Raw genomic sequence first — 21595 nt, 5'->3', positions numbered from 1 at the left:
CAGCTCCTCTGAGACTTGGCAAGCGCCGGCTCCAAGTTGGGTTCCCGTCAGAGCTTCCATCAGTCACGGTGCAATATTTGGGGATTGGGAGCTTGGATTTTTCTCTCTTTATTCACCCCAGATGACTTATCTGGGGGAAGGGCGGAAATGGAGAATTTCGAACTCTAGGAGGTTCCTGCCAACAAAAGGAGCAGGAAAACGTCTCGGGGAGAGACTTGCCAGCGTTTTCTCCCGGGAGACGGTGATTTTTCCCACGGGAGGGTCCCTGCTCTGTCCTCAGCAGGGTGAGGAGGGCAGGAATGTCTCCTCCCGAGCTGTCCCACGGGAGCGCTTCTGGAAAGACGAGCAACAGTCCCCTCTGCTGGCAAAGGCCACCCAGAGCCGCTCGGGAGATGCTGGGGGTCCCACGCCCCCCATATGGGGGAGCAGCAACCCCTGGGAGGGTCGGGGTTTTCCCCTGGTGCCTGGGGAGGGGGTGGAGGGGGGATGAGGCGGCTCGGGGGTCCCCAAAGGCATCATCTGTGCTGCTCATCTCCGGCCAGACATCCTGCCCGGCTCCTGGGCCCGGCTCTGCTCTGCCTCTCACCACTGAAATGCCATTAAGGGATGGATGATTGATCTGGGAGCTCTGGGCAGCGGGTGATGCTGCACGTCTTTATCTTCCTCCTCCTCATTTCCATAGCACAGCTGGCCTTCCTCACTGCCTGCCTGCTCCCACCTCCTCTTTGGGGTGTCCAGGAACCCCCAAAACTGCAGCAAAAAGACCCTCAGTGCTCATGGCAGCACTGGGAGTGAGCATTTCCTTCCTCCCCGGCCTTGTCCCTGTCCTGGGTCAGGGAAAATTTGGGAGAGAACCCCCAAAGGATTCCTCTAGGAAGCAGATTCAATCAGCTCCTCCCTCCAGCTGGTCTGGGAAAAAATACTTCCTTGGAGAAAAGTGGGAAAATCTGCTATTAAAGAAGAAAACCTCAACAATATTAAACAATAAAACTTCTTGCTGCTCCAAAAGAAGACAAACTCAGAAAAATCCCCGCCCTGGGCTGCAGCTGGGCTCACTCAGGCTCTGATCAGTCCCTCTGGTGATGGAAATGACACGGCCCAGGTGGGAGCTGGGTGCTCTTCTGGGTGCTCAGTCCCGAGCAGGTCCAAAAAAACGAGGAAAAAAACACATTATTTGCCTCAGCTAGCTCAAACTAACTAGAAAAGCAAAGGAGAGCTCTGTCCCGCTGTCTGTCTGTCCACAAACACCAGTCCAGGAGCAGGAATGTGGAGGAGGGAGTGCAGCTCTGAAAACAAACTCTGCGCTTCTTCCCCCCGTCTTCACTGCTGGAACGAGTCTGAAAGGTGTAAAATGGATAATTCAGCATAAACAGAGCAGATGATTGGGGATAAAAGCATCACACAGACAAGCAGGAGAGGCCCTCTCTGTGGCAAGCATGTTTCTCTCCCTCTCAGGATTTTTTTATAGGAGCACAGAGAGAAATGAAAGAGAAAACAATTTATATTTCTGCTCCTTGTTTTTCCCATGTGGAATGTGTTTGGGGAATTGTTTAGCTGGGGTGAGTGCTGGGTTGGATTCTGGTGAGGATTGTGTGAGCCTGATGGCCAATCCAACCCAATCCAACCCAATCCAACCCAATCCAATCCAACCCAATCCAATCCAATCCAATCCAATCCAATCCAATCCAATCCAATCCAATCCAATCCAATCCAATCCAATCCAATCCAATCCAATCCAATCCAATCCAATCCAATCCAATCCAATCCAATCCAACTTTGTGTCCCAAGGGATGTTTGAGCTCAGGATGTCCCCAGGATGTTCATGTCCATGTCCCCGAGGGATGTTTGAGTTCAGGATACCCCAGGATGGGGATGTTGGGGTCCCTGGGGGATGTTTGAGCTCAGGATACCCCAGGTTGGGGATGTCTGGACCTCTGGGGAACCCCTGGGCTCAGAACCCCCTGGGATTGAGATGTCTGTGCCCCTGGGGAGTTCTGGGGGTCAGACCTCCTTGGGAATGAAATAATTGTGTCCCTGAGAGGTTCTCAGGGTCAGGACCCCCTGGGAACTGATATCTCTGGGGCGCCCAGGGAGCAATTCGGCAGTGGCAGAGCTTTGTGGGGGTGACATTTGAGGGTGCCCCGCAGCCCCAGGGTGGCAGCTGGCACGGGGGTGGCACAGGGTGCATGGCACGGGCCGGTACGTGACTTGGAGCAGGGCTGGAGGAGGAGGAGGAGGAGGAGGAAGCACAGCTGGGCACTGAGGCCCTGCCAGCCTGGCCACAGTGGGGCTGGGGGGGTGGGGAGGGGCTGATGGGGAACCCCAGAACCTCTGGAGCTGCAGGAAGGGATGGGGAATCCTCTGGGGTGTCTAAAGGGGCTGTGCCCTGCTCCTGCCCTGCTTCTCTGTCAGAATCTGAGGTATTGATGATTCTGAGATTGCAAAAAGTCTCTGTCCTTCAGCCCCACTGCCAAAGAAGTCATAATTCATCTGTGCTGGTTTCAAGGTTGTTTATTCTGTTTATCTCTAACATGTTCTGCTGCCCTGCCGCAGCTCTGTCCTGCAGGGCAGCGTGTGGGGCTCTGCCCTCAGTGGGATGTTACAAACATTAAATACCACAAACTACCTGTGCTGGATTTACAATAACGTGCCAATATCTGTCACCTACGTTGGACAGTGTGTCCCCAGCCTGAACCAACAGAAAAATGCCAACACCACAGTGAAACATGGAGGGCATGAAGAAGGAGAAAAAGGACACAACACACCCAATTTCCTCCATCTTGTCCCATTTGGACCCCTCATCTGGAATCCTAAAATTTTACTTTTGCACCCGTGTCACACTTAATTATTACTGATATCAAACACTCAGAGCTTGTAATTGATCCTGTAAGATTGAAAACTCTTTTCCATGGCCAGAGATCACAGCCAGTGTCTCTGGGGGCTCTGTCCAGGGGGGTTCTGACCCCTGCCAGGGTCCCAGGGCAGCCAGAGGGACGCTCTGGATTCCCACACCCCACAGCTCCCCCAGCCGAGCGTTCCCACGGAGATTTTGGAGATTTTTGTGTGTGGATTTCCCGGCCTGGCACAGGAGGTGCCCTCGAGGGGCTTTGGGGGGAAGAGGTGGGGCAGCCCTGGGGTCTGAGCCCTGTGTGTGCAGCAGGACTGAGTGTGGGAGTGGGGGTGTGAGTGTGAGTGTGAGTGTGAGTGTCAGGGTCAGTGTCAGTGTCAGTGTCAGTGTCAGAGTGTCAGTGTGAGTGTGAGTGTGAGTGTGAGTATTTCAGGATTACAGCTTAAAGCCGCATCAATTCTCCCGCCCCGAGGCGGCTGCGGGCGGGTAAACTGAGGCACGGCCCGGACCCGTCTGGCAGCGCTGCGCTCCAGATCGGCCCTTTGGGGGCTGCCAAAGCCCCCCGGGCTCCCCCACCCTCCTCAGCCCCGCAGTAAAAGCGCTTTTACATGACAAACCCTCGCTGGCTGCAGCAGGGACCCCCTCCGTGCCCAGCTGGAGCTGCCAAACCCCAGCCATGAGCCCCCCAAGGGCATTCCCGTGCCAGGCAGGCTGGGGGCACCCCCATCCTCTGTGCCCGGCCTGAGCATCTCCTCTCGTGCGGGCACTGCCCGCTGCCAGGAGGGAGGGACGGGGCGGGACCAGCAGCCTGCCAACACGGTAGTAGCTTTTTTTTTTTCCTTCTTAATTAGGGGAAGGAATAAATATAAAAGGAGGAGGGAAAGGGGAAGGGAGAATAGAAGAAAAAAAAAAAAAAGCAAAAAGCAGAGTGAGGACACGGACACACACACAGAGAAGGCTCTTTTCTCGGCGCCTGCACTTATGCCTGGTGCAGCTCCTTCGCAGCCCTCCTGCCAACCCGCTGCCGCCCGCTGCCCCGGAGGAGCCGCAGCTCAGCCGCACACCGGGAGCCGGGGCCAGGGGAGCCCCCGCCGGCGCCGCCGATCCCCCCGGTCCCGGTGCGGGGCCGCCGCCACGCACGGAGCAAGGTGGGCTGGGGGCCGCCGGTGTCCCCGGGGCGCTGCCGGGGCGCGATTCTCATTCCGGGATCGCCTTTCACGGGCAGAAACGAGAGCCGAGGCGGTGCGGGGATGCCGAGAGGTTCCCCGGGGCATCGTCCTGCCCTGCAGCGGGGGATACCGAGAGGTTTCCCGGGGCATCGTCCTGCCCTGCAGCGGGGGATGCCGAGAGGTTTCCCGGGGCTTTTCCCCTCGGGCATCGTCCTGCCCTGCAGCGGGGGATGCCCGGGGCTGCGGGAGCCGCTTCGGGGAGCTTTGTTCTTGTCCCCGAGCAGCAAAAAAAACCAGCACCGCGCTGGTTTTTATCCAAAAGGGGCGGCTGAAAGCGGGGGCTGGGGGGGCTCTTGCGAAGTTGGAAGGAAAAAGGATTTTGGTGGTGCCCGGTTGCTGCAGCCTGGAGCTCAGCCCGACCCTTCCAGCAGCGGGGCTACGAGAGGTTGGGCAGAAAAGGGAATTTTCCGCGCTGTTTGGGCAGAAAAGGGAATTTTCCGCGCTGTTTCAGCAGTTGGTCCCGCGGAAAGCTCGTTTTGGGGTCAGGGATTCAGGATGGGGTTGGTGCGTTCCGTTTGTCCTGCAGAGTCTCTGCTCCTTGTCCCAAGGAGGCTGCGGGCAGGGTAGAGTGCAAAGGGAAACTGAGGCACGGAGATAGGGAGGGATCCGCCTCCCCCCATCCCTTCCCACCCGTGGGGGTGGGCTGGGTTAGGGGCAAAGCTGCCCGATCCCGGGGGGTTGGGGTCGGGGCCAAGGTTTGGGATGGTTTGTAGGGCACCGCCGGCTCTCCCTGTCCCCCCCCAGCTCTCCCTGCTGCGGGAGGCAGGAGGGGCCGGGGGGAAATTATTCAGGATTTTCATGGCTTTTCCCAACCCATCGGCCCCACTGGGAACCCCAAATCCACGGGAGGGTGTCCAGGATAGAGGGAATTTTCCTGCAGCCCTCTGCCCCACTGGGAACCCCAAATCCACCGGAGGGTGTCCAGGATAGAGGGAATTGTCCTGCAGCCTTCTGCCCCACTGTGAACCCCAAATCCACGGGAGGGTGTCCAGGATGAGGGAATTTTCCTGCAGCCCTCTGCCCCACTGGGAACCCCAAATCCACGGGAGGGTGTCCAGGATAGAGGGAATTTTCCTGCAGCCTTCTTCCCCCACCTCAGCCCGAGCATTTCGTCCCCAGGACGAAGGGGCTGCCCTTGAGCATCCCAACCTCTGCTCCTGTCGCGCCGACTTCTCCAATCTCAGCCTAACCCAAAACCTGTTGCTCTTCCTTTTGGCCGCCCGGGGGATGGGAGAATCCTCCCTCTGCCCAACCTGGAGCTTTTTGCAGCCTCTGGGCTCAGGCAGGGCAGGGAGAGGGGGAGCAGGGATTTCAGGGAATGCTTTAGACTGGGGAAACTGGGAGACGGAGCGATGTAGTGCTGGGAGGGGGGAGATGCGTGCCGAAATCAGGTACCCCCACCCTCCACCCCGCACTGCTGCCCCACCTCGTGCCTCAGTTTCCCCTCCAGAGCCTGGGAAGGCGGGGGTGGGTGTGCAAACCTTTCACGTGTGCGTGTGACACACTTACCCGGGGCTACACGTGCGGGGCTGAATCTCCCCAGGGACCCTCTCCCGGACCCCCCAGCAACAAGGAGCCCCTTTCTCCCCGTTCGGGGGGCAGAGGCAGCTGCAGGGACCCCCCTTCTCCCCACCTGCTTCCGGCCCTGAGCCGTGCCAGCCGCCGCTGCCAGGAGCATCCCTGAGCTGGCATGAGCCTGGCACTGCCCCTCTCCCCTCGGGGACCCTCCGCGGGGGTGGGGACGGATCCTGGGGGGGTTTGTAGCTCCGTGGGGACGGACACGGAGCATCCAGGAGCATCGCGGCGTGTCCGGAGCCCTTTGCGGGTGGGGAGGGGGTTGGAGCGGGGCCAGGCTGTGCCGGAGGCTGCTGACTCATTCTGCAGCTCAGCATCCCTGGAAAGCCACGCTCTGCTCCCTCCTCCTCCTCCTCCTCCTCCTCCTCCTCCTCCTCCTCCTCCTCCTCCTCCAGCTCGCTGCGGGTGCCAGGGCACCTTGGAGCAACCAGCACGTTCAGGGAGAGCGGAGAAGGAAACCCTGTTGGGGATGAAAAGGGATGAAAAGGGATGAAAAGGGACATCCACTCCCAGATCCTGCAGGTGCTCCGGTCAAGGAGCCAGCTCTGAAATCAGGGAGAAAGGACGAGCTGGCCTGTCCCAAAATAGATTTCAGCTCTATTTTCCACCTGGTTTCCCACAGAAATTGAGGTTAGGTGGCCGTGCCACATCCGTGCCCGTGTGTCTGTGGATCTCTGGGACAGCTGAGCCCCCCCGAGCTGCTGCATCAAACCCATTCAAGTTTTTTGGCTGTTCTTCCCCAGCCCCACTCGCAGCTTTGCCCTCCGAGCTTGTGGCTTGAAAGATTTTTCCATTTGAGGCAAAACAGGAAAAATAGCCGAGGCAAAAATCCAAAGCCAAACCCCAAAGTCGAGGTTTGAGAGCCTCTTGCCATGCTGGGAGTCCAGGAGCTGGGGTGGGCACGCTGAAATTGGGTTTAACCCTTTCCACAGCCCGTTCCCAGTGCCAGCACACACTCAGAGATGGGCACAGGAGTGGAGCAGACACTCCAGTTTGCCCAATTCCTGGAATTTTATCACTTGGATTTCCTCCCCAGGACACCAGGGCTGCTGTCCCCGCCACCACGGCGCCTTGGGGACGGCAAGAAAGGTGCCAGTGACAAAAGCCTTCCTCGCTTGGCTGCCCAGGGGGTGGCACCAGCCCCCGTGCTGGAGCCTGGCCACGGCTGGCACGCAGGAGGGATTTGTCCCTCGGTCCAGAACCGTGGGGCTGCATTCAAAATATCTGTCTGGAGCACAGCAAGCTCCTGGCTCGGCCCTGGCACCGCTGGGCAGCTCCTGGGCACTGCAGCTTTGGCTGCTCCTGCTGGCAAGGGGATGTCTGGGGTCTGCACTGGGTGGTTGATGCCCATGGGGGGTGGTGCCAGGGGTGGGGTGTTGGTGTTAGGAGTTATACATGGATCGTGCCACGTGCTGTGGGTTATACAGCCGTGATGTGGGGTGCCAGGGGTGTAAATCCGTGGTGCCAGGGGCTGTGTGCCCATGGTCTGAGCTGCCAGGGATGTACATCTGTGGTGCCAGGGGCTGTGTACCCATGGTGTGAGATGCCAGGGGTGTACATCCGTGGTGCCAGGGGCTGCAAATACATGGTGTGAGCTGCCAGGGCCTGGGTGCCCATGGTGTGAGCTGCCAGGGATGTACATCCGTGGTGCCAGGGGTGTAAATCCGTGGTGCCAGGGGCTCTGCATCCATGGTGTGAGTGCCAGGGCTGTACATCCGTGGTGCCAGGGGCTGTGCACCCATGGTGTGAGTGCCAGGGCTGTACATCCATGGCTCCAGGGGCTGTGTGCCCATGGTGTGCAGTGCCAGGGCTGTATGACCATGGCTCCAGGGGCTGTGTGCCCATGGTTTGAGTGCCAGGGATGTAAATCCATGGTGCCAGGGGCTGTGTGCCCATGCTGTGAGTGCCAGGGCTGTATGACCATGGCTCCAGGGGCTGCCCATCCGTGGTAAATGCTGCTGGGCAGTGCCTGCACCGTGTGTGGTGCCAGGGCTGGATTCACACCCTCTCCCCGGGGCAGTGCTGCCCTGGGCACACTCTGGGAACACTCCTTTAGGTGACCAGGGCAATATCCTGTCAGGCTGTCCCTGCAGCCGCTGTGCCCACGCTGCTCCTGTGGCTGCTGAAATCAATACAGCACAAAGAGCTCATAAATTACCCCACTCCGAGTCCCAGGCTGCTCTGTGCCAGGCAATGGCACCCTGGAACCCTGGCACGGGGCTGAGGAGCCCCAGGAGCCTCTGGCAGGGGCATTTCCCCACATCCCCAGCATCCGCCTCCTCTCTGGGCTGCTGCAAGGCTGCAAGGACACCCGGAGCCCCCCAGGATGTGCTGTCACCCCCCGTGCTGATGGCAGCGCTGCCCACTGGGCTCTCCTTGCAGCCCTGGTGCCCTTTGTGCCCGGCAACGGGACAGAATGGCTGTGCTTTGGTCAGCCCTGCTTTTCCCAGCCTCCAGCGTGAGCTGAATGGCAAAGGAGCCGTCCTGCTCCTTCCCTCCCCCTCTGCCCCGGGCTCTGGGTGCTCCGGGCTGTCCCTCCCTGCTGCCTGCCCTCAGCGCCCTCCGCATGCCACCCCTGGCAGGGCACACGAGCACACGTGTGTGCACACCTGTGAGCACACGCGTGTGCCCTGTGTGCTCCCTCACCTCCCTCAGCGCCCCTCTCCTGGCCAAACCCTCCCTGAGGTTTCTCACGCTGGCACCACGGGCACACGGCCCTGGTGCTGGCACTGCCTCCCTGCCCGCTGCAGCCAGAGCTTGGGCTGAGACCTTCTGTGCTCTCCAGGCCAGGCTGGGCTCTGCTGTCCCCAGGGGACCCTTCCCGGGGAAGGTCAGAGGGGCTGGATGGCACCCAGTGGCTCCCAGCCAGTGCTCCGGGTAGCTCGTGTTGTCTTCTTCCTCTTGTGAACTGGGGCAGCTTCCCTTCCCTTCCCTTCCCTTCCCTTCCCTTCCCTTCCCTTCCCTTCCCTTCCCTTCCCTTCCCTTCCCTTCCCTTCCCTTCCCTTCCCTTCCCTTCCCTTCCCTTCCCTTCCCTTCCCTTCCCTTCCCTTCCCTTCCCTTCCCTTCCCTTCCCTTCCCTTCCCTTCCCTTCCCTTCCCTTCCCTTCCCTTCCCTTCCCTTCCCTTCCCTTCCCTTCCCTTCCCTTCCCTTCCCTTCCCTTCCCTTCCCTTCCCTTCCCTTCCCTTCCCTTCCCTTCCCTTCCCTTCCCTTCCCTTCCCTTCCCTTCCCTTCCCTTCCCTTCCCTTCCCTTCCCTTCCCTTCCCTTCCCTTCCCTTCCCTTCCCTTCCCACGATCTGGGGGATCTCTCGGCCTCTCCCCCCGTGCCAGGACGGGACATTTTGATGTTTTTATGGATTCCCATCACACCTGCTGCTTTTCCCTCCCCGTGCAGGGCAGAGCATGGCCCCAGCGCTGCCACCGCCGCCGCTGCTGCTGCTCTGGGTGTTCATCCCCTCCGTGGTCCCGGAGGCGTTTGGCCCTGGAGATGCCACAGGTAACTTGGCATCACCACGGGGGTCTCGGGGGGTCTCCCACCCCAATCCTGCTCACGGCTCCTCTCTTCTCCCGCCCAGAGGACCTCAAGGCTCTGCAGGTGTCCATGCCACGGCAGCCAGGCCTGGACGCCGTGCTGGCGGGCGACATCACCATCCCCTGCCTCATCAGCTACCTCGGCCCCCAGCCCACCGCCAGCACGGGCGGCCGCCGGGCGGTGCTGGGCACCCCCCGGGTGAAGTGGACCTTCATCTCTGAGGGCAGGGAGGCGGAGATCCTGGTGGCTCGTGGGGACAGGGTGAAGGTGAGCGAGGATTACCGGCTGCGCGCCTCCCTGCCCATCTTCCACCGGCGCTACACCAACGCCTCGCTGCTGCTCACCGAGCTGCGCCCCAACGACTCGGGCATCTACCGCTGCGACGTGCAGCACGGCATCGAGGACGGCCACGCCATCCTCCGCCTCAGAGTCAAAGGTACCTCGGGGTTCCAATGTGGGGCCTCTCCTGGCTCTGCCAACGCTGCCCTGGGTGTGTTTGGTGAGGGGTCGCTGCCACCTCCATGCCCACGGCCGTGTCTGCCCTCAGGGGTGGTGTTCCACTACCGGGAGGGCTCCACGCGCTACGCCTACACCTTCCCCGAGGCGCAGGAGGCTTGTGCCAGGATCGGTGCCAGCATCGCCACCCCCGAGCAGCTCTACGCCGCCTACCTGGGGGGCTACGAGCAGTGTGACGCCGGCTGGATCGCCGACCAGACCGTCAGGTGGGCACCGCCGCTGCCCGGGCACCGCGCCCGGGGGCTCCCCAGCGAGTCACGGCCCCCCTGCGCTTTCCTGCCGCAGGTACCCCATCCAGACACCCCGCGAGGCCTGCTACGGGGACATGAACGGCTTCCCCGGGGTGAGGAACTACGGCGTGGTGGACCCAGAGGACATGTACGATGTGTACTGCTACGCTGAGGACCTCCCAGGTGCCCGCGGTGCCACCTCGTGCCCTCCTCTGCTTTTGCTGCCACGCTGACTTGCCCTGTAACCCATTGTAAACCCAAGAGAAAAGCTGTGCTGAGCTGCAGTCCTGTCTCTCGGGTGTGGGACTCGCTGTGCTGTCACTAAAGCATTCCTGGCTCACTCTGGTGGGGTTGGGGCTCGGTGGGATGTGCCCCGGAGCTGCAGCGTGCCATGGTGGGTGGTTTGGGGTGGGGTTTTGCCTGTGCTGCGCTTTGCATGAGATGCAGCATGCGTGGGGGTGGCTGCTCCCACCTTTGGGGGTCCCCGCTGGCGGTGGCACTGCTGTGGGGTGGGTTGGGTGGCAGGCAGGTGGCAGGGTTGGTACCTGTGGTACCCTGGGGCAGTGGTGCCAGCCCCACGGAGCTCGCTGGACTCGCAGGCCCCCTGAGAAATGCCCCATGCATGGGTTGCTCAGAGCAGGGCCGCGCCTGCACTGGAGCTGCTCCTCTGCAGTCCCGCTCAGGGCTGCTTCAACGTCCCAGCTCTGCTTGTGAATCAATGCCAGGTGGAGAGAGAGCTGCAGGGCCTGCACTGCGGCTTTCTGGGCATGCAGGGAGGCAGGGATGCAGGCAGGGAAGCAGTCAGGGATGCAGGCAGGGAGGGAAGGAGGGATGCAGGCAGGGATGCAGGCAGGGATGCAGGCAGGAAGGCAGGGAAGCAGGCAGGGATGCAGAGAGGCAGGGATGCAGGCAGGGATGCAGGGATGCAGTCAGGGAAGCAGGAAGGGATGCAGGCAGGGATGCAGGCAGGGAAGCACGGAGGGATGCAGGCAGGGAAGGAGGGATGCAGGCAGGGATGCAGGCAGGGAGGGATGCAGGCAGGGATGCACTCAGGAAGGCAGGGAAGCACTCAGGAAGGCAGGGATGCAGGCAGGGATGCAGGCAGGGATGCAGAGAGGCAGGGATGCAGGCAGGGATGCAGGGATGCAGGCAGGGAAGCACTCAGGAAGGCAGGGAAGCACTCAGGAAGGCAGGGATGGAGGCAGGGATGCAGGAAGTGGTGCAGGCAGGGATGTAGGCAGGGAAGCACTCAGGAAGGCAGGGAAGCAGGCAGGGATGCAGGAAGTGGTGCAGGCAGGGAAGCAGGCAGGGAAGCGGGGATGAAGGCAGGGATGCAGGGATGCAGGCAGGGATGCAGGGATGCAGGCAGGGATGCAGGCAGGGATGCAGGGATGCAGGCAGGGATGCAGGGATGCAGGCAGGGAAGCAGGCAGGGAAGCAGGGAAGCAGGCAGGGATGCAGGCAGGGAGGGATACAGGCAGGGATGCAGTCAGGGAAGCAGGCAGGGATGCAGGCAGGGATGCAGGGATGCAGGCAGGGAAGGAGGGATGCAGGCAGGGAAGCAGGGAGGGATGCAGGGAAGCAGGCAGGGATGCAAGGATGCAGGCAGCAATACAGGCAGCGAAGAGACTCTCCTCCACCCCCGCGTTCCTCCCCGCCCCGCACCTCCATCTCCATCTCCCGGGGTGCCGCAGGCAGCGGCGGCGCTGCGGGGCTCCCTCTCCCTCTCCCTTCCCCAGCTCTGACCACCACCTCCCCCCTCTCCGGCAGGGGAACTCTTCCTGGAGACGGCCCCGGGCCGGTTCACGCTGGAGGAGGCGGCGCGGCGCTGCCGGGCTCTCGGTGCGGCTCTGGCCAGCCCGGGGCAGCTGTACGCGGCGTGGAGCGCGGGGCTGGACGCCTGCAGCCCCGGCTGGCTGGCGGATGGCAGCGTCCGCTACCCCATCGTCACCCCCCGGGAGCGCTGCGGAGGGGCCCTGCCCGGCGTTAAAACCATCTTCCTCTTCCGAAACCAGACGGGATTCCCCGATGCCCAGAGCCGATATGATGCCTATTGTTTCCGAGGTAAGGAGCGGCGCCCCCCGCCCGGTGGGGTCCCGAGAGGGCAGCGCTGGGGGGCATCGGAAACCTCCGGGTGGGCTGCGGGGTTGTGCTGGGGTTGGTACCGTCTGAAGCTGCTGTGCTGGCACAGGGCTGCCTTGCATGCCGATAGAGCCTGGCACGGGAGGCATAACCTGCATGGTCCTGACACTGCATGCTGACCCCCCCGCGGTAAGGCAGGCTGCATGGCTCCAGCAGTGCATGGTGACACCCCTTGGTGCAGCAGGGATGCTCTGCAGGGCTCCAGCAGTGCATGGTGACACACTGTGGCAGAGCAGGGGTGTCCTGCATGTCCTCAGTCCTTGGTGCCACTTCACTGTGGCACACCAGGGGTGTCCTGCATGGCACCCCCACTCCGTATGGGCTCCAGGAGGGTTCATCCCCCGGGGCTGCTGGCCTGGGGAGCACCCCTGGGTCCCTGCCAGGCTGGTTTGGGGTGCTGCTGGGCAGCAAGGAGACCTGTGGGCAGCAGCAAGGCACTGCTGTGAGCGCTGAGGCAGGACAGGGCCTGGCAGGAGAACGGGCACGGAAGGGAGAAGAGTTTTCCCTCCACCCCTCCTGCCTGACCCCACAGCTCCGTGGGTGTGCTCGGGGCTGTGGGGGATCACAGTGTGGGGGTGCTGCGCATCTCTGTGCCTCAGTTTCCCCATCTTTCAGCAAGGAAAGGCACGGGCTAGGCAGGATGGACCCGTGCCGTGATTCCACAGCCCTGTAACCCACTAACTGCCCGTGCATGTCTGCCCTCCCCGGGGTGGGGACGGGGGTGCAGAGAGGGATCCCCACAGGGAGGGGAAGGTTCAGGATCTGCCCCACCACGGCTCCTGCTGGTGCTGTTGGCACTGCCAGCTGTGCCAGCACCTGGCAGGGCTGATCCCCCCCCATGCTGCCCCCTCGAGAAGGGGAAGGGGAGGCTGAGCAGAGCTGGGTCCCTCCTGGGGTGCCGAGGCTCCAGGCCTGCTGTGGGGTGAGCTCATCTCTGCACGCTGCCGAGCCAGGACAGGGCAGTAATATCCCACTTTCTTTCTGCCCACAGAAGGGACAAACTCTTTCCCTGAGGCTGCAGGAAAATACCAAGCCCAAGAGGCCGAGGAGAATCTCCTCCAGGAGATTGTCACAGTGGCAGAAAAGCTGGAGGAGCTGCAGCTGCCCAGAGCGCACGTGGAGATTGAGTCGCGAGGGGCCATTTACGCCGTCCCTTTCTTTGGGGACACTGATGTGGGAAAGCCGAGCCAGTCCCCTGAAGACGCCCTGGGGCCAGGGGCCCGGCATCCCCCACTAGCCACCTCCGTGTCCTCAGGTCGCCCCACCTCTGCCTCCCCTTTCCCCAGAGCCCCGGCCAGCCCCCAGGCAGGTGTCCCATCAGCTGGGGATGCCCAGGAGGATGGGGACAGTGGGGGACTGTCCCACGCTGGTAGGGCCGAGCAGCTGGGACACAGAGAGCAGCCCAGGAGAGCTCAGAGGTCCCTGAGGGTGCCTGGGTCACCCTGGCTGTCCCCATCCTTCCCCCAGAGGCAGCACCCATGGGGGCTCCGGTGTTTTGCTGTAGGGCTGTGCAGGGGCAAAGGGACATCTGCGTGTCCCAGCCGGTGCTGCAGCAGGGTTTGGCAGCTGGAGGGACGCGAGGCGAGGAGCTGAGCGGGGCTGAGCGCGGCTCCCACCGCAGCAAAGCCGGGGCTGGGCTCGGCAGCGCCCGCAGCTCCGCGGGGACGGTGCCACACGGGCTCGGGGCCGCTCCCATCTCCCCGCACACCTTTGTGCGGGCAAGATCGGCGGTGCTGGCGGCTGCCCCGTGCTCGGGCTGCTCCTCTCACCGCCTTTCTGCCTTGCCCTTTGCAGAGGAGGCGCGGGGAGCGGCGCCGGCCACAGGTCCTGGCAGCGCATCGGCGGAGAGCCCCGGCGGAGGGCGACACCCCGACCATCCCACGGAGCCAGAGGGACCCACCGCTGCCCCAGCAGGTGACACGGAGCCTCCCGAGGGCTTTCCTCGTCCGCCCAGCCCCGTGGTCCCCACGCATCGCCCGGACCGCCCGCGGGACGCTTTGGGGCGGCCGGCCCACCCTGCCAGCCCCGGGCCACCGGGGCACCGTGTGACATCGCCAACCGGCGCCGCTTCTGCCACCCCGACAGAGAGCCGAGGAGCCGGCGGGAGCCCCCACCGCGGGCACAAATCCGGCGGGGCGAGCACCCCCTTTTCTGCCGCTGAGGATGCCGAACTCTCCGGAGACGCGGGGGAAAGACCCGGGGTGTCCCCGCTGCCTCCCGCACCCCCCCGGCCGCAGGAGGAGGGAGAGGAGCAGTCGGGAGCAGCGTGGCTCCCCTCGCCCACCGCCCCGGGGCACCGCGGGGCTGTGCCCGCAGTGACACCGTGGCACGCAGAGCTCCCCGGCAGCAGCATCGCACCGGCCCTGGCAGCAGAGGAGGCAGCGCTGCCACCGCCGGGCACAGCTTCCGAGGAGGAGGAGGAGGAGGAGGAGGAAGAAGAGCAACCTGCTCCCTCCATTGCCACCGTGGAGGGTTTCATTGCAGCCGTTCCTGGAGAAGCAGGTGGGACCCGCAGGGATGGCCTCAGCTCTCCCCGCACTGACACCTCTGGGGTGCTCCTGCCGGGGTCCCCAGCGGGGGACACAGCCCCCAGCACGGCCGTGCCCCTGCCGGGGTCCCCAGCGGGGGACACAGCCCCCAGCACGGCCGTGCCCCTGCCCGCCCTGCCCACCGAGCGGGCCAGCGTTGGGGCGGGCGCCTGCTCGGCCCCGGGGCCCTGCCGTGCCACCCTTGCCCTCGGGGCAGCCGTCCTGGCTGCTGTCTGGCACTAGAGATAGCCAACACCTTTCCTTCACGCTGTGCTTCCCTCTGTCTGTCCCTCTGTCCGTGCCTCTGTCTCTCTCTCTCCTCCTCAGCTGGGTAAGGGAAGGTTACAGGTCTGGAGAAGCACATATTTGTCAAACAAATTGGTCTGATCTCTGCATGCACTTAAATCTTTTCTACTTCTGTGAAGTGTTTTAATGACTGTTTCCATGAAAAAGCCCGATAAGTAAAGGCGGCCCCAGTCCCTGCTCTGACTAACCGTGGTACTAATAAAGGGAATTAAAAGCTTTGTAGAACAAGCATCTCATCGAGCTCTTCCCTTCGTCCTTGCGCCTGCTGCCCCTGCGCCTCTCCCACTGACAACTAATCCCCCATCCCGGCCCTGCCCGCCCCGGGAGAGGGGTGCAAGGGACCCCTGGGGGGGCTGGGGGGGCTGGGGCTGCTTTGGGACTGACCCTGCACTGCCCTGGGAGGGCTGGGGGGGCTGGGGCTGCTTTGCACCCTCCATGTGCCCCTCCGGGACTGACCCTGCCCTGGGCAGGAGCAGGGGGAGACACGGGGGACACTGAGGGGACACTGAGGGGACACTGAGGCTCTTGGGGTGCAGAACCCCACACCCAGGCCACCCTGCTTGGGGCCCACAGTCCCCCCACACGGGGTCTGAGCAGAGGGAACACGACCTGCCGTGGGTGGGTGTCACCCACCAGCCCCACCCTGCCACCTCTGCCCCATCCTGCTCCCTGCAAGGGAATCTGCAGCAGAGGGCACCTTGTGGGGTCCCTGCCCCCCCAACAAGGCTGGCAGTGCCCAGCCCGGTCCTGTGGCATGGGGGAGGCTCTGTGGAGGGTGGACAGACCCCGTGGGATGGCTGCCTGTCCCTTGGCAAGGAGAGGTGCCCAGGAAGAGCCAGCCAGGTGACATCAGGGCCCTGGATCGCTCATCCTCGCTCTGCTGGGGATGAGCTGCACATCCTGAGAGCCACCAGCACCTCGTGGGGAGGTGACACTGCTTGGGGAGGGCTGAGGGTGGCAGATCACCCTTGTCACGTCCCCACAGAGCCAAGGACCATAAAACAGGGCATGATGAGGCGGGAGTGGGTCAAGGACTTTGAGTGTGCCCTGGCTGGTGCTGGCAGCAGCCCTTCATCACGCTCGTGATGCGCTGGGAGCACACGGCGTGCTCTGGCTGCATTAATGACAGCAACGGGCTCGTGGGGAAGTGCTGCCTGAGTTATCAGCCTTGGCCAGGCTGGAGGTGACACAGAGGGACAGGCCTGCAGTCACCTTGCTGCCAGGCCAAGGACACGATGCTGGGATGTGCCAATGCTTTACGGTCGGCGTGCTGCCCTCCCAAAACGCTGCATCCCTTCAGGGGAAAGCAGCAGCTGGCCCTGGCCAGAGGGAGAGAAGGGGGAGAAAAGACCCCCAGTTCTCATCTCTGTGCTCTAGGGGGAGGCCAAACCCCCAATCTGGCCGAGCTGTGCACACCCAGGGCTGGAAGGGCAGCGTGGGGCAGCTCCAGGCACGTCCTGCTGCGCCCAAAACCTTCACCTGCCCCAGGCTGGTGGCCCCAGGAGGCATCTCAGAGACCTGCGTGCCCTGGGACGCTGCAGGGACGAGGCTGCAGCTCTGAGGATGTCCCTGAGCTCGGCTGCGTGTGCCTTGCAGGTGGCTGTGTCCCCAACCCCTGCCTGAACGGAGGGACCTGCGTGGAGGACGGTGCCCAGCTCGCCTGTTTGTGCCTGCCCGGCTATGGAGGTGGCAGCTGTGAGAGACGTGAGTCCCCTGGGTGTCCCCAGGCACGCTGAACCAGCAGCCCAGGAGACACAAATTGGGGTGGGGGGGAGTTTGGGGGGCTGGGCTCTGTGCTGACCCCCTCCTCTCTCCCCCTGCCCCCCGTGTGGCTCAGCCCTGCGGAGGTGCAGCCCCGGCTGGGACAGCTTCCAGGGATCCTGCTACAGGCACTTCTCCACGCGGAGGAGCTGGGAGGAGGCAGAGAGCCAGTGCAGGCACTACGGGGGGCACCTGGCCACCATCCTGACCCCCGAGGAGCAGGACTTCATCAATGGTAGGTGACAGCGCTGCTGCCCTCCCCCTGTGCCCCTCGGGCGGGATGGACACACAGACACAGGGCCAGAGGATGGGTGGGTCACGCAGAGACATGGGAGCAGACAGGTTCACTCCTTGCAATGTGCCCAGACAAGGGAACACAGTGGGGAAGGGGCTCTGGAGCACCAGGAGCACCTGAGGGAGCTGGAGGGGGCTCAGCCCAAAAAAAGGAGGATCAGGGGGGACCTTCTCACCTTCTACAACCCCCTGACAGGAGGGTGGAGTCGCTTGGAGGAGGGCTCTGCTCCCAGGGAAGAAGGGACAGGACCAGAAGAAGTTGCACCAGGGCAGGGTTAGGTTGGATTTTGGGGAAATTCCTCCATGGAGAGGGAGGAGAGACTGCCCAGGGGAGTTTAGGAGACCTGTGGGTGTGGCACCTGGGGGCTGGGGTGCCCTTGGCTCTGGGGATGGTTGGACTCGATGGCCTTGCAGCCTTTTCCAAAAACATCCCAGGGCCCAGTGGTGGGTGGAGAGAGCAGCAGAGGGTTGGAGGTGTGCACAGAAATGTGAAAGCAAAGCCATAACCTGCCTGAAATCAGCCTCGGAGGGATGGGGGGAGGCAGAGCAGGGGACAAGAGCCGTGGGAATGGGACAGAGAGCAAAGAAACCTGGAGGAACACGAGGGTGGAGGAGGAAGGGCAGGGAGAGACCTCACAGGAAGCTGCAGGGACAGGCAGGGACTGGCTGGACCAGAAAAGGGACTGGTAGAGCCGGGTGGGGACTGGTGCAGACAGGTGGGGACTTGTAGGGACAGGCAGGGACAGGTGGGGACACGTGGGGACCTGCAGGGCCAGTTGGGGACCGGCAGAACCAGGTGAGGACAAGCTGGGACAGGTGGGGACAGAACGGGGAGACGCTGGGACCTGCAGGGACAGGTGAGAACCGGCAGGGCCAGGCAGGGCCAGGCGGGGACAGGCGGGGACAGGCGGGGACAGGCGGGGACAGGCGGGGACAGGCGGGGACAGGCGGGGACAGGCGTGTCCCGAGGCTCTGCCGCCCTCCCCCGGCCGGCTCTGTCCCACCTCTGCGGGGGTGAGGGGTAAAGGAGTTCCCCGATGTCCCTTTCGCGGGTCCCCCTTGTCCCCAAACCTCCCAGCACCTTCCCGCCGCAGGACTAGGGACACCCGCACCCCCCAGTCCCCCCCAAATCCCAAATCTCCCCGAGCTCAGCCTCCAGCAGCCATTCAGCCCCTCCTGACCCCACCTGGATGTGTCCCTGTCCCCAACACGCCCCGTGTCCCCCAGACCAGTACAGGGAATACCAGTGGATCGGTTTGAACGACCGCACCATCGAGGGCGATTTCCAGTGGTCTGACGGGAGCCCCTTGGTAAGTGCCAAGCCCTGGGTGCCCTCGCAGGGGGCAGCACCCCCTGGCACCCCGTTATCCATCCCCAGCCCGGGGTCCAGCTCCTAAAGAAGAGCCGCTTGCCTCACCTGGCTGAGCACCCCCAGACCCGGGATTTGGGGTGCTCCGTGCCAAGGGGCATGGGGATGGCACCTTATTGCTGTCTGTGACCCCAGCTCTACGAGAACTGGCACCCCGGGCAGCCCGACAGCTATTTCCTCTCCGGGGAGAACTGCGTGGTCATCGTGTGGCACGATGGGGGCCAGTGGAGCGACGTGCCCTGCAACTACCACCTGTCCTACACCTGCAAAATGGGGCTGGGTAAGCTGCAGATAACTGTCATTTCTGTAGTTTTCCCCTCTAGGATCTGACCAGCTCAGAGATATGGGGCTGTGAGGGGAGGAATTCCAGGAGAGGGATAAATATTCAAAAGAGGCTCTTACCCCAGGGAAGTTGGAACAGCTCTCTTTATTCTGTGGTGTCCATGGAGAGCGGGGCAAAAGAGGAAGAGCAGGAAGTTTTAGGGGTCTATATATGTTATGGTGAGCTCCTGGACACCCTTTTGTCCCCCCTTTCCTAGGGCCTCTGTGGCTCTGATCAAGATAACCCCTGAATCCTCCTTCCTGCCCCAATGGGGTTGGCGGGGAGCCAGGAGAGCCCACCCTGTCCCAAACCTATATAGACCCCTGAAACTTCCTGCTCTTTCTCTTTTGCCCCGCTCTCCATGGACACCACAGAATAAAGAGAGCTATTCCAACTTCCCTGGGGTAAGGAGCCTCTTCTGAATACCTTTTCCCTCTCATGCTATTTCCTCCCCTCACAGCCCCATATCTCTGAGCTAGTCGGATTCATTTGGGGGGCTGCGTGGAGGGGGGAAAACCATAGAAATAACATATATAGGTTTTGGACAGGGTGGGCTCTCCTGGCTCCCTGGGGCAGGGAGGAGGATCCAGGGGTTATCATGATCAGAGTCACAGGGTTCCAGGGAAAGGGGGAAAAAGGGGTGTCCATGAGCTCGCCGTAACAGATAACCAGTCCTGTGTGTCATTCCGGGCTTGGGGGGGTCCCCACTGCAACCAGCCGACCCCCCACCCATCCCTGCAGTGCAGTGCGGACCCCCTCCCACCCTGAGCAACGCCCGCGCCCTCGGCAAAGCGAAGCAGCGCTACGAGATCGGCTCCACCGCCCGTTACCGCTGCCGGGCCGGGCTCGCCCCGCGCCGCTCGCCCCTCATCCGCTGCCGGGAGGACGGTACCTGGGAGCCCCCGCAGCTGGCCTGTCGTCCCGGTGAGTGTCAGCCTCCCCCCGACCCCCCGAAACTCCCCGGGGTGCTCTCCCTTCACCCCGCACTTGTTGTGTCCCCCCAGGTGTGGCTCAGCCCCCCAACAACTGAGCAGCCAGAAGCTCCCCAAACGCTGGGCTGGTGTGGATGGGGACAGCGCTGGCACCCCAAAAACCTCGCTGTTGGGTGTCTGCCCCCTCGTTTGTTTTCTATCTGTACAAAGAAACCTGAAAAATTAAATACCCCTCTTGAAAGGAGCCGACAGTGCCCCAAAATGGAGTTTTGCCCCCAGAGTCACAGCAGAGCTGAAATCCAGGGGGACAGCACGGGCAGGGGTGGCAGCAATGTGCCAGCATCGCCCTCAGCCTGCTGTCCTCAGCCTGGTGGGGACATGGGGACATCCATGCAGAGCTGGGGCTCTTCTGCACTTCCCTGGAAAGGCAGAAGCTGCTGCAGCAGGCGTGGAGTGGGATCGTGCTGCCCAAACCCCTCTCCGGGCTTCTGGGGGTATTAAAACCAGTGAAGAGATGGCACAGAGTGGTGATCTGGTTATTCAGGGGGGGGCTGGCACAGGGGTGGCACCGGCAGGGCTGCACAGCCCCAAAGCACAGAGACTGGCAGCAGTGGGGAGCCTGGGCACAGGACACCCCCAGGAACGCCAGAAACAGGGAGAAACCACCCAAAGCGTCCCACACCCAGCAGCACTGGGCACAGGGACACCCCCAGGAACGCCAAAAACAGGGAGACACCACCCAAAGTGTCCCACACCCAGCAGCACTGGGCACAGAGACACCCCCAGGAGCCTCAGAATCGGGGAGACACCACCCAAAATGCCCCCACACCCAGCAGCACGGGCACAGAGACAGCCCCAGGAACACCAGAAACAGGGAGATGCCACCAAGAGCATCAGAAACACAGAGACATCACCCAAAGTGTCCCACACCCAGCAGCACTGGGCACAGAGACACCCACAGGAGCCTCAGAAACAGGGAGACACCACCTAAAGTGTCCCACACCCAGCAGCACTGGGCACAGGGACACCCCCAGGAGCATCAGGAACACGGAGACACCACCCAAAATGCCCCACACCCAGCAGCACTGGGCACAGAGACACCCCCCAGAGCCTCAGAAACACGGAGACACCACCCAGAGCATCAGAAACACGGAGACACCACCCAGAGCATCAGAAACACGGAGACACCACCCAGAGCATCAGAAACACGGAGACACCACCCCAAATGTCCCACACCCAGCAGCACGGGCACAGGGACACCCCCAGGAGCCTCAGAAACAGGGAGAAACCACCCAAAATGTCCCACACCCAGCAGCACTGGGCACAGAGACACCCCAGGAACGCCAAAAACAGGGAGAAACCACCCAAAATGTCCCACACCCAGCAGCACTGGGCACAGAGACACCCCAGGAGCATCAGAAACGGGGAGACACCATCCAGAGCATCAGAAACACGGAGACACCACCCAAAGTGTCCCACACCCAGCAGCACTGGGCACAGGGACACCCCCAGGAGCATCAGAAACAGGGAGACACCACCCAAAATGTCCCACACCCAGCAGCACTGGGCACAGAGACACCCCCAGGAGCATCAGAAACACGGAGATACCACCCAAAGTGTCCCACACCCAGCAGCACTGGGCACAGAGACACCCCCAGGAATGCCAAAACCAGGGAGAAACCACCCAAAGTGTCCCACACCCAGCAGCACGGGCACAGGGACACCCCCAGGAGCATCAGAAACAGGGAAACACCACCCAAAGTGTCCCACACCCAGCAGCACTGGGCACAGGGACACCCCCAGGAGCATCAGAAACACAGAGACACCACCCAAAATACCCCCTCACACCCAGCAGCACAGGCACAGAGACACCCCCAGGAGCATCAGAAACACGGAGACACCACCCAGAGCATCAGAAACACGGAGACACCACCCCAAATGCCCCCCCACACCCAGAAGCACTGGGTACCAGTGAGCCCTTGGGATGGGACACTGCTCCCAGCAGATAGGTGGG

General features: G+C 62.6%; 1 protein-coding gene across 4 annotated transcripts; it reads left to right on the top strand.

The window, feature by feature from the left end:
- Positions 1-3711: 3711 nt before the first annotated feature.
- BCAN (brevican) lies at positions 3712-20101 on the top strand. 4 transcript variants are annotated; one of them, XM_030291487.4, is made up of 15 exons: positions 3712-3996; positions 9044-9145; positions 9225-9617; positions 9729-9903; positions 9983-10110; positions 11698-11991; positions 13061-13324; positions 13864-13983; positions 14155-14571; positions 16500-16607; positions 16741-16899; positions 18186-18268; positions 18463-18607; positions 19391-19573; positions 19654-20101. In XM_030291487.4, exons 2-15 carry the CDS (start codon positions 9052-9054, stop codon positions 19677-19679), a joined length of 2589 nt encoding a protein of 862 aa, XP_030147347.4. In that variant the 5' UTR covers positions 3712-3996; positions 9044-9051; the 3' UTR covers positions 19680-20101. The 4 variants fall into 4 exon arrangements, with proteins under 4 accessions (XP_030147347.4, XP_032608716.3, XP_041577100.2 ...); XM_032752825.3 differs by lacking the exon at positions 13061-13324; XM_041721166.2 differs by having other exon boundaries at positions 13864-14571.
- The last annotated feature ends 1494 nt before the right edge of the window (positions 20102-21595 follow it).

The sequence above is a fragment of the Taeniopygia guttata genome, chromosome 25, assembly GCF_048771995.1.
Source record: "Taeniopygia guttata chromosome 25, bTaeGut7.mat, whole genome shotgun sequence".
NCBI lineage: Eukaryota > Metazoa > Chordata > Aves > Passeriformes > Estrildidae > Taeniopygia > Taeniopygia guttata.
This window is presented reverse-complemented; position numbering and strand designations above follow the sequence as displayed.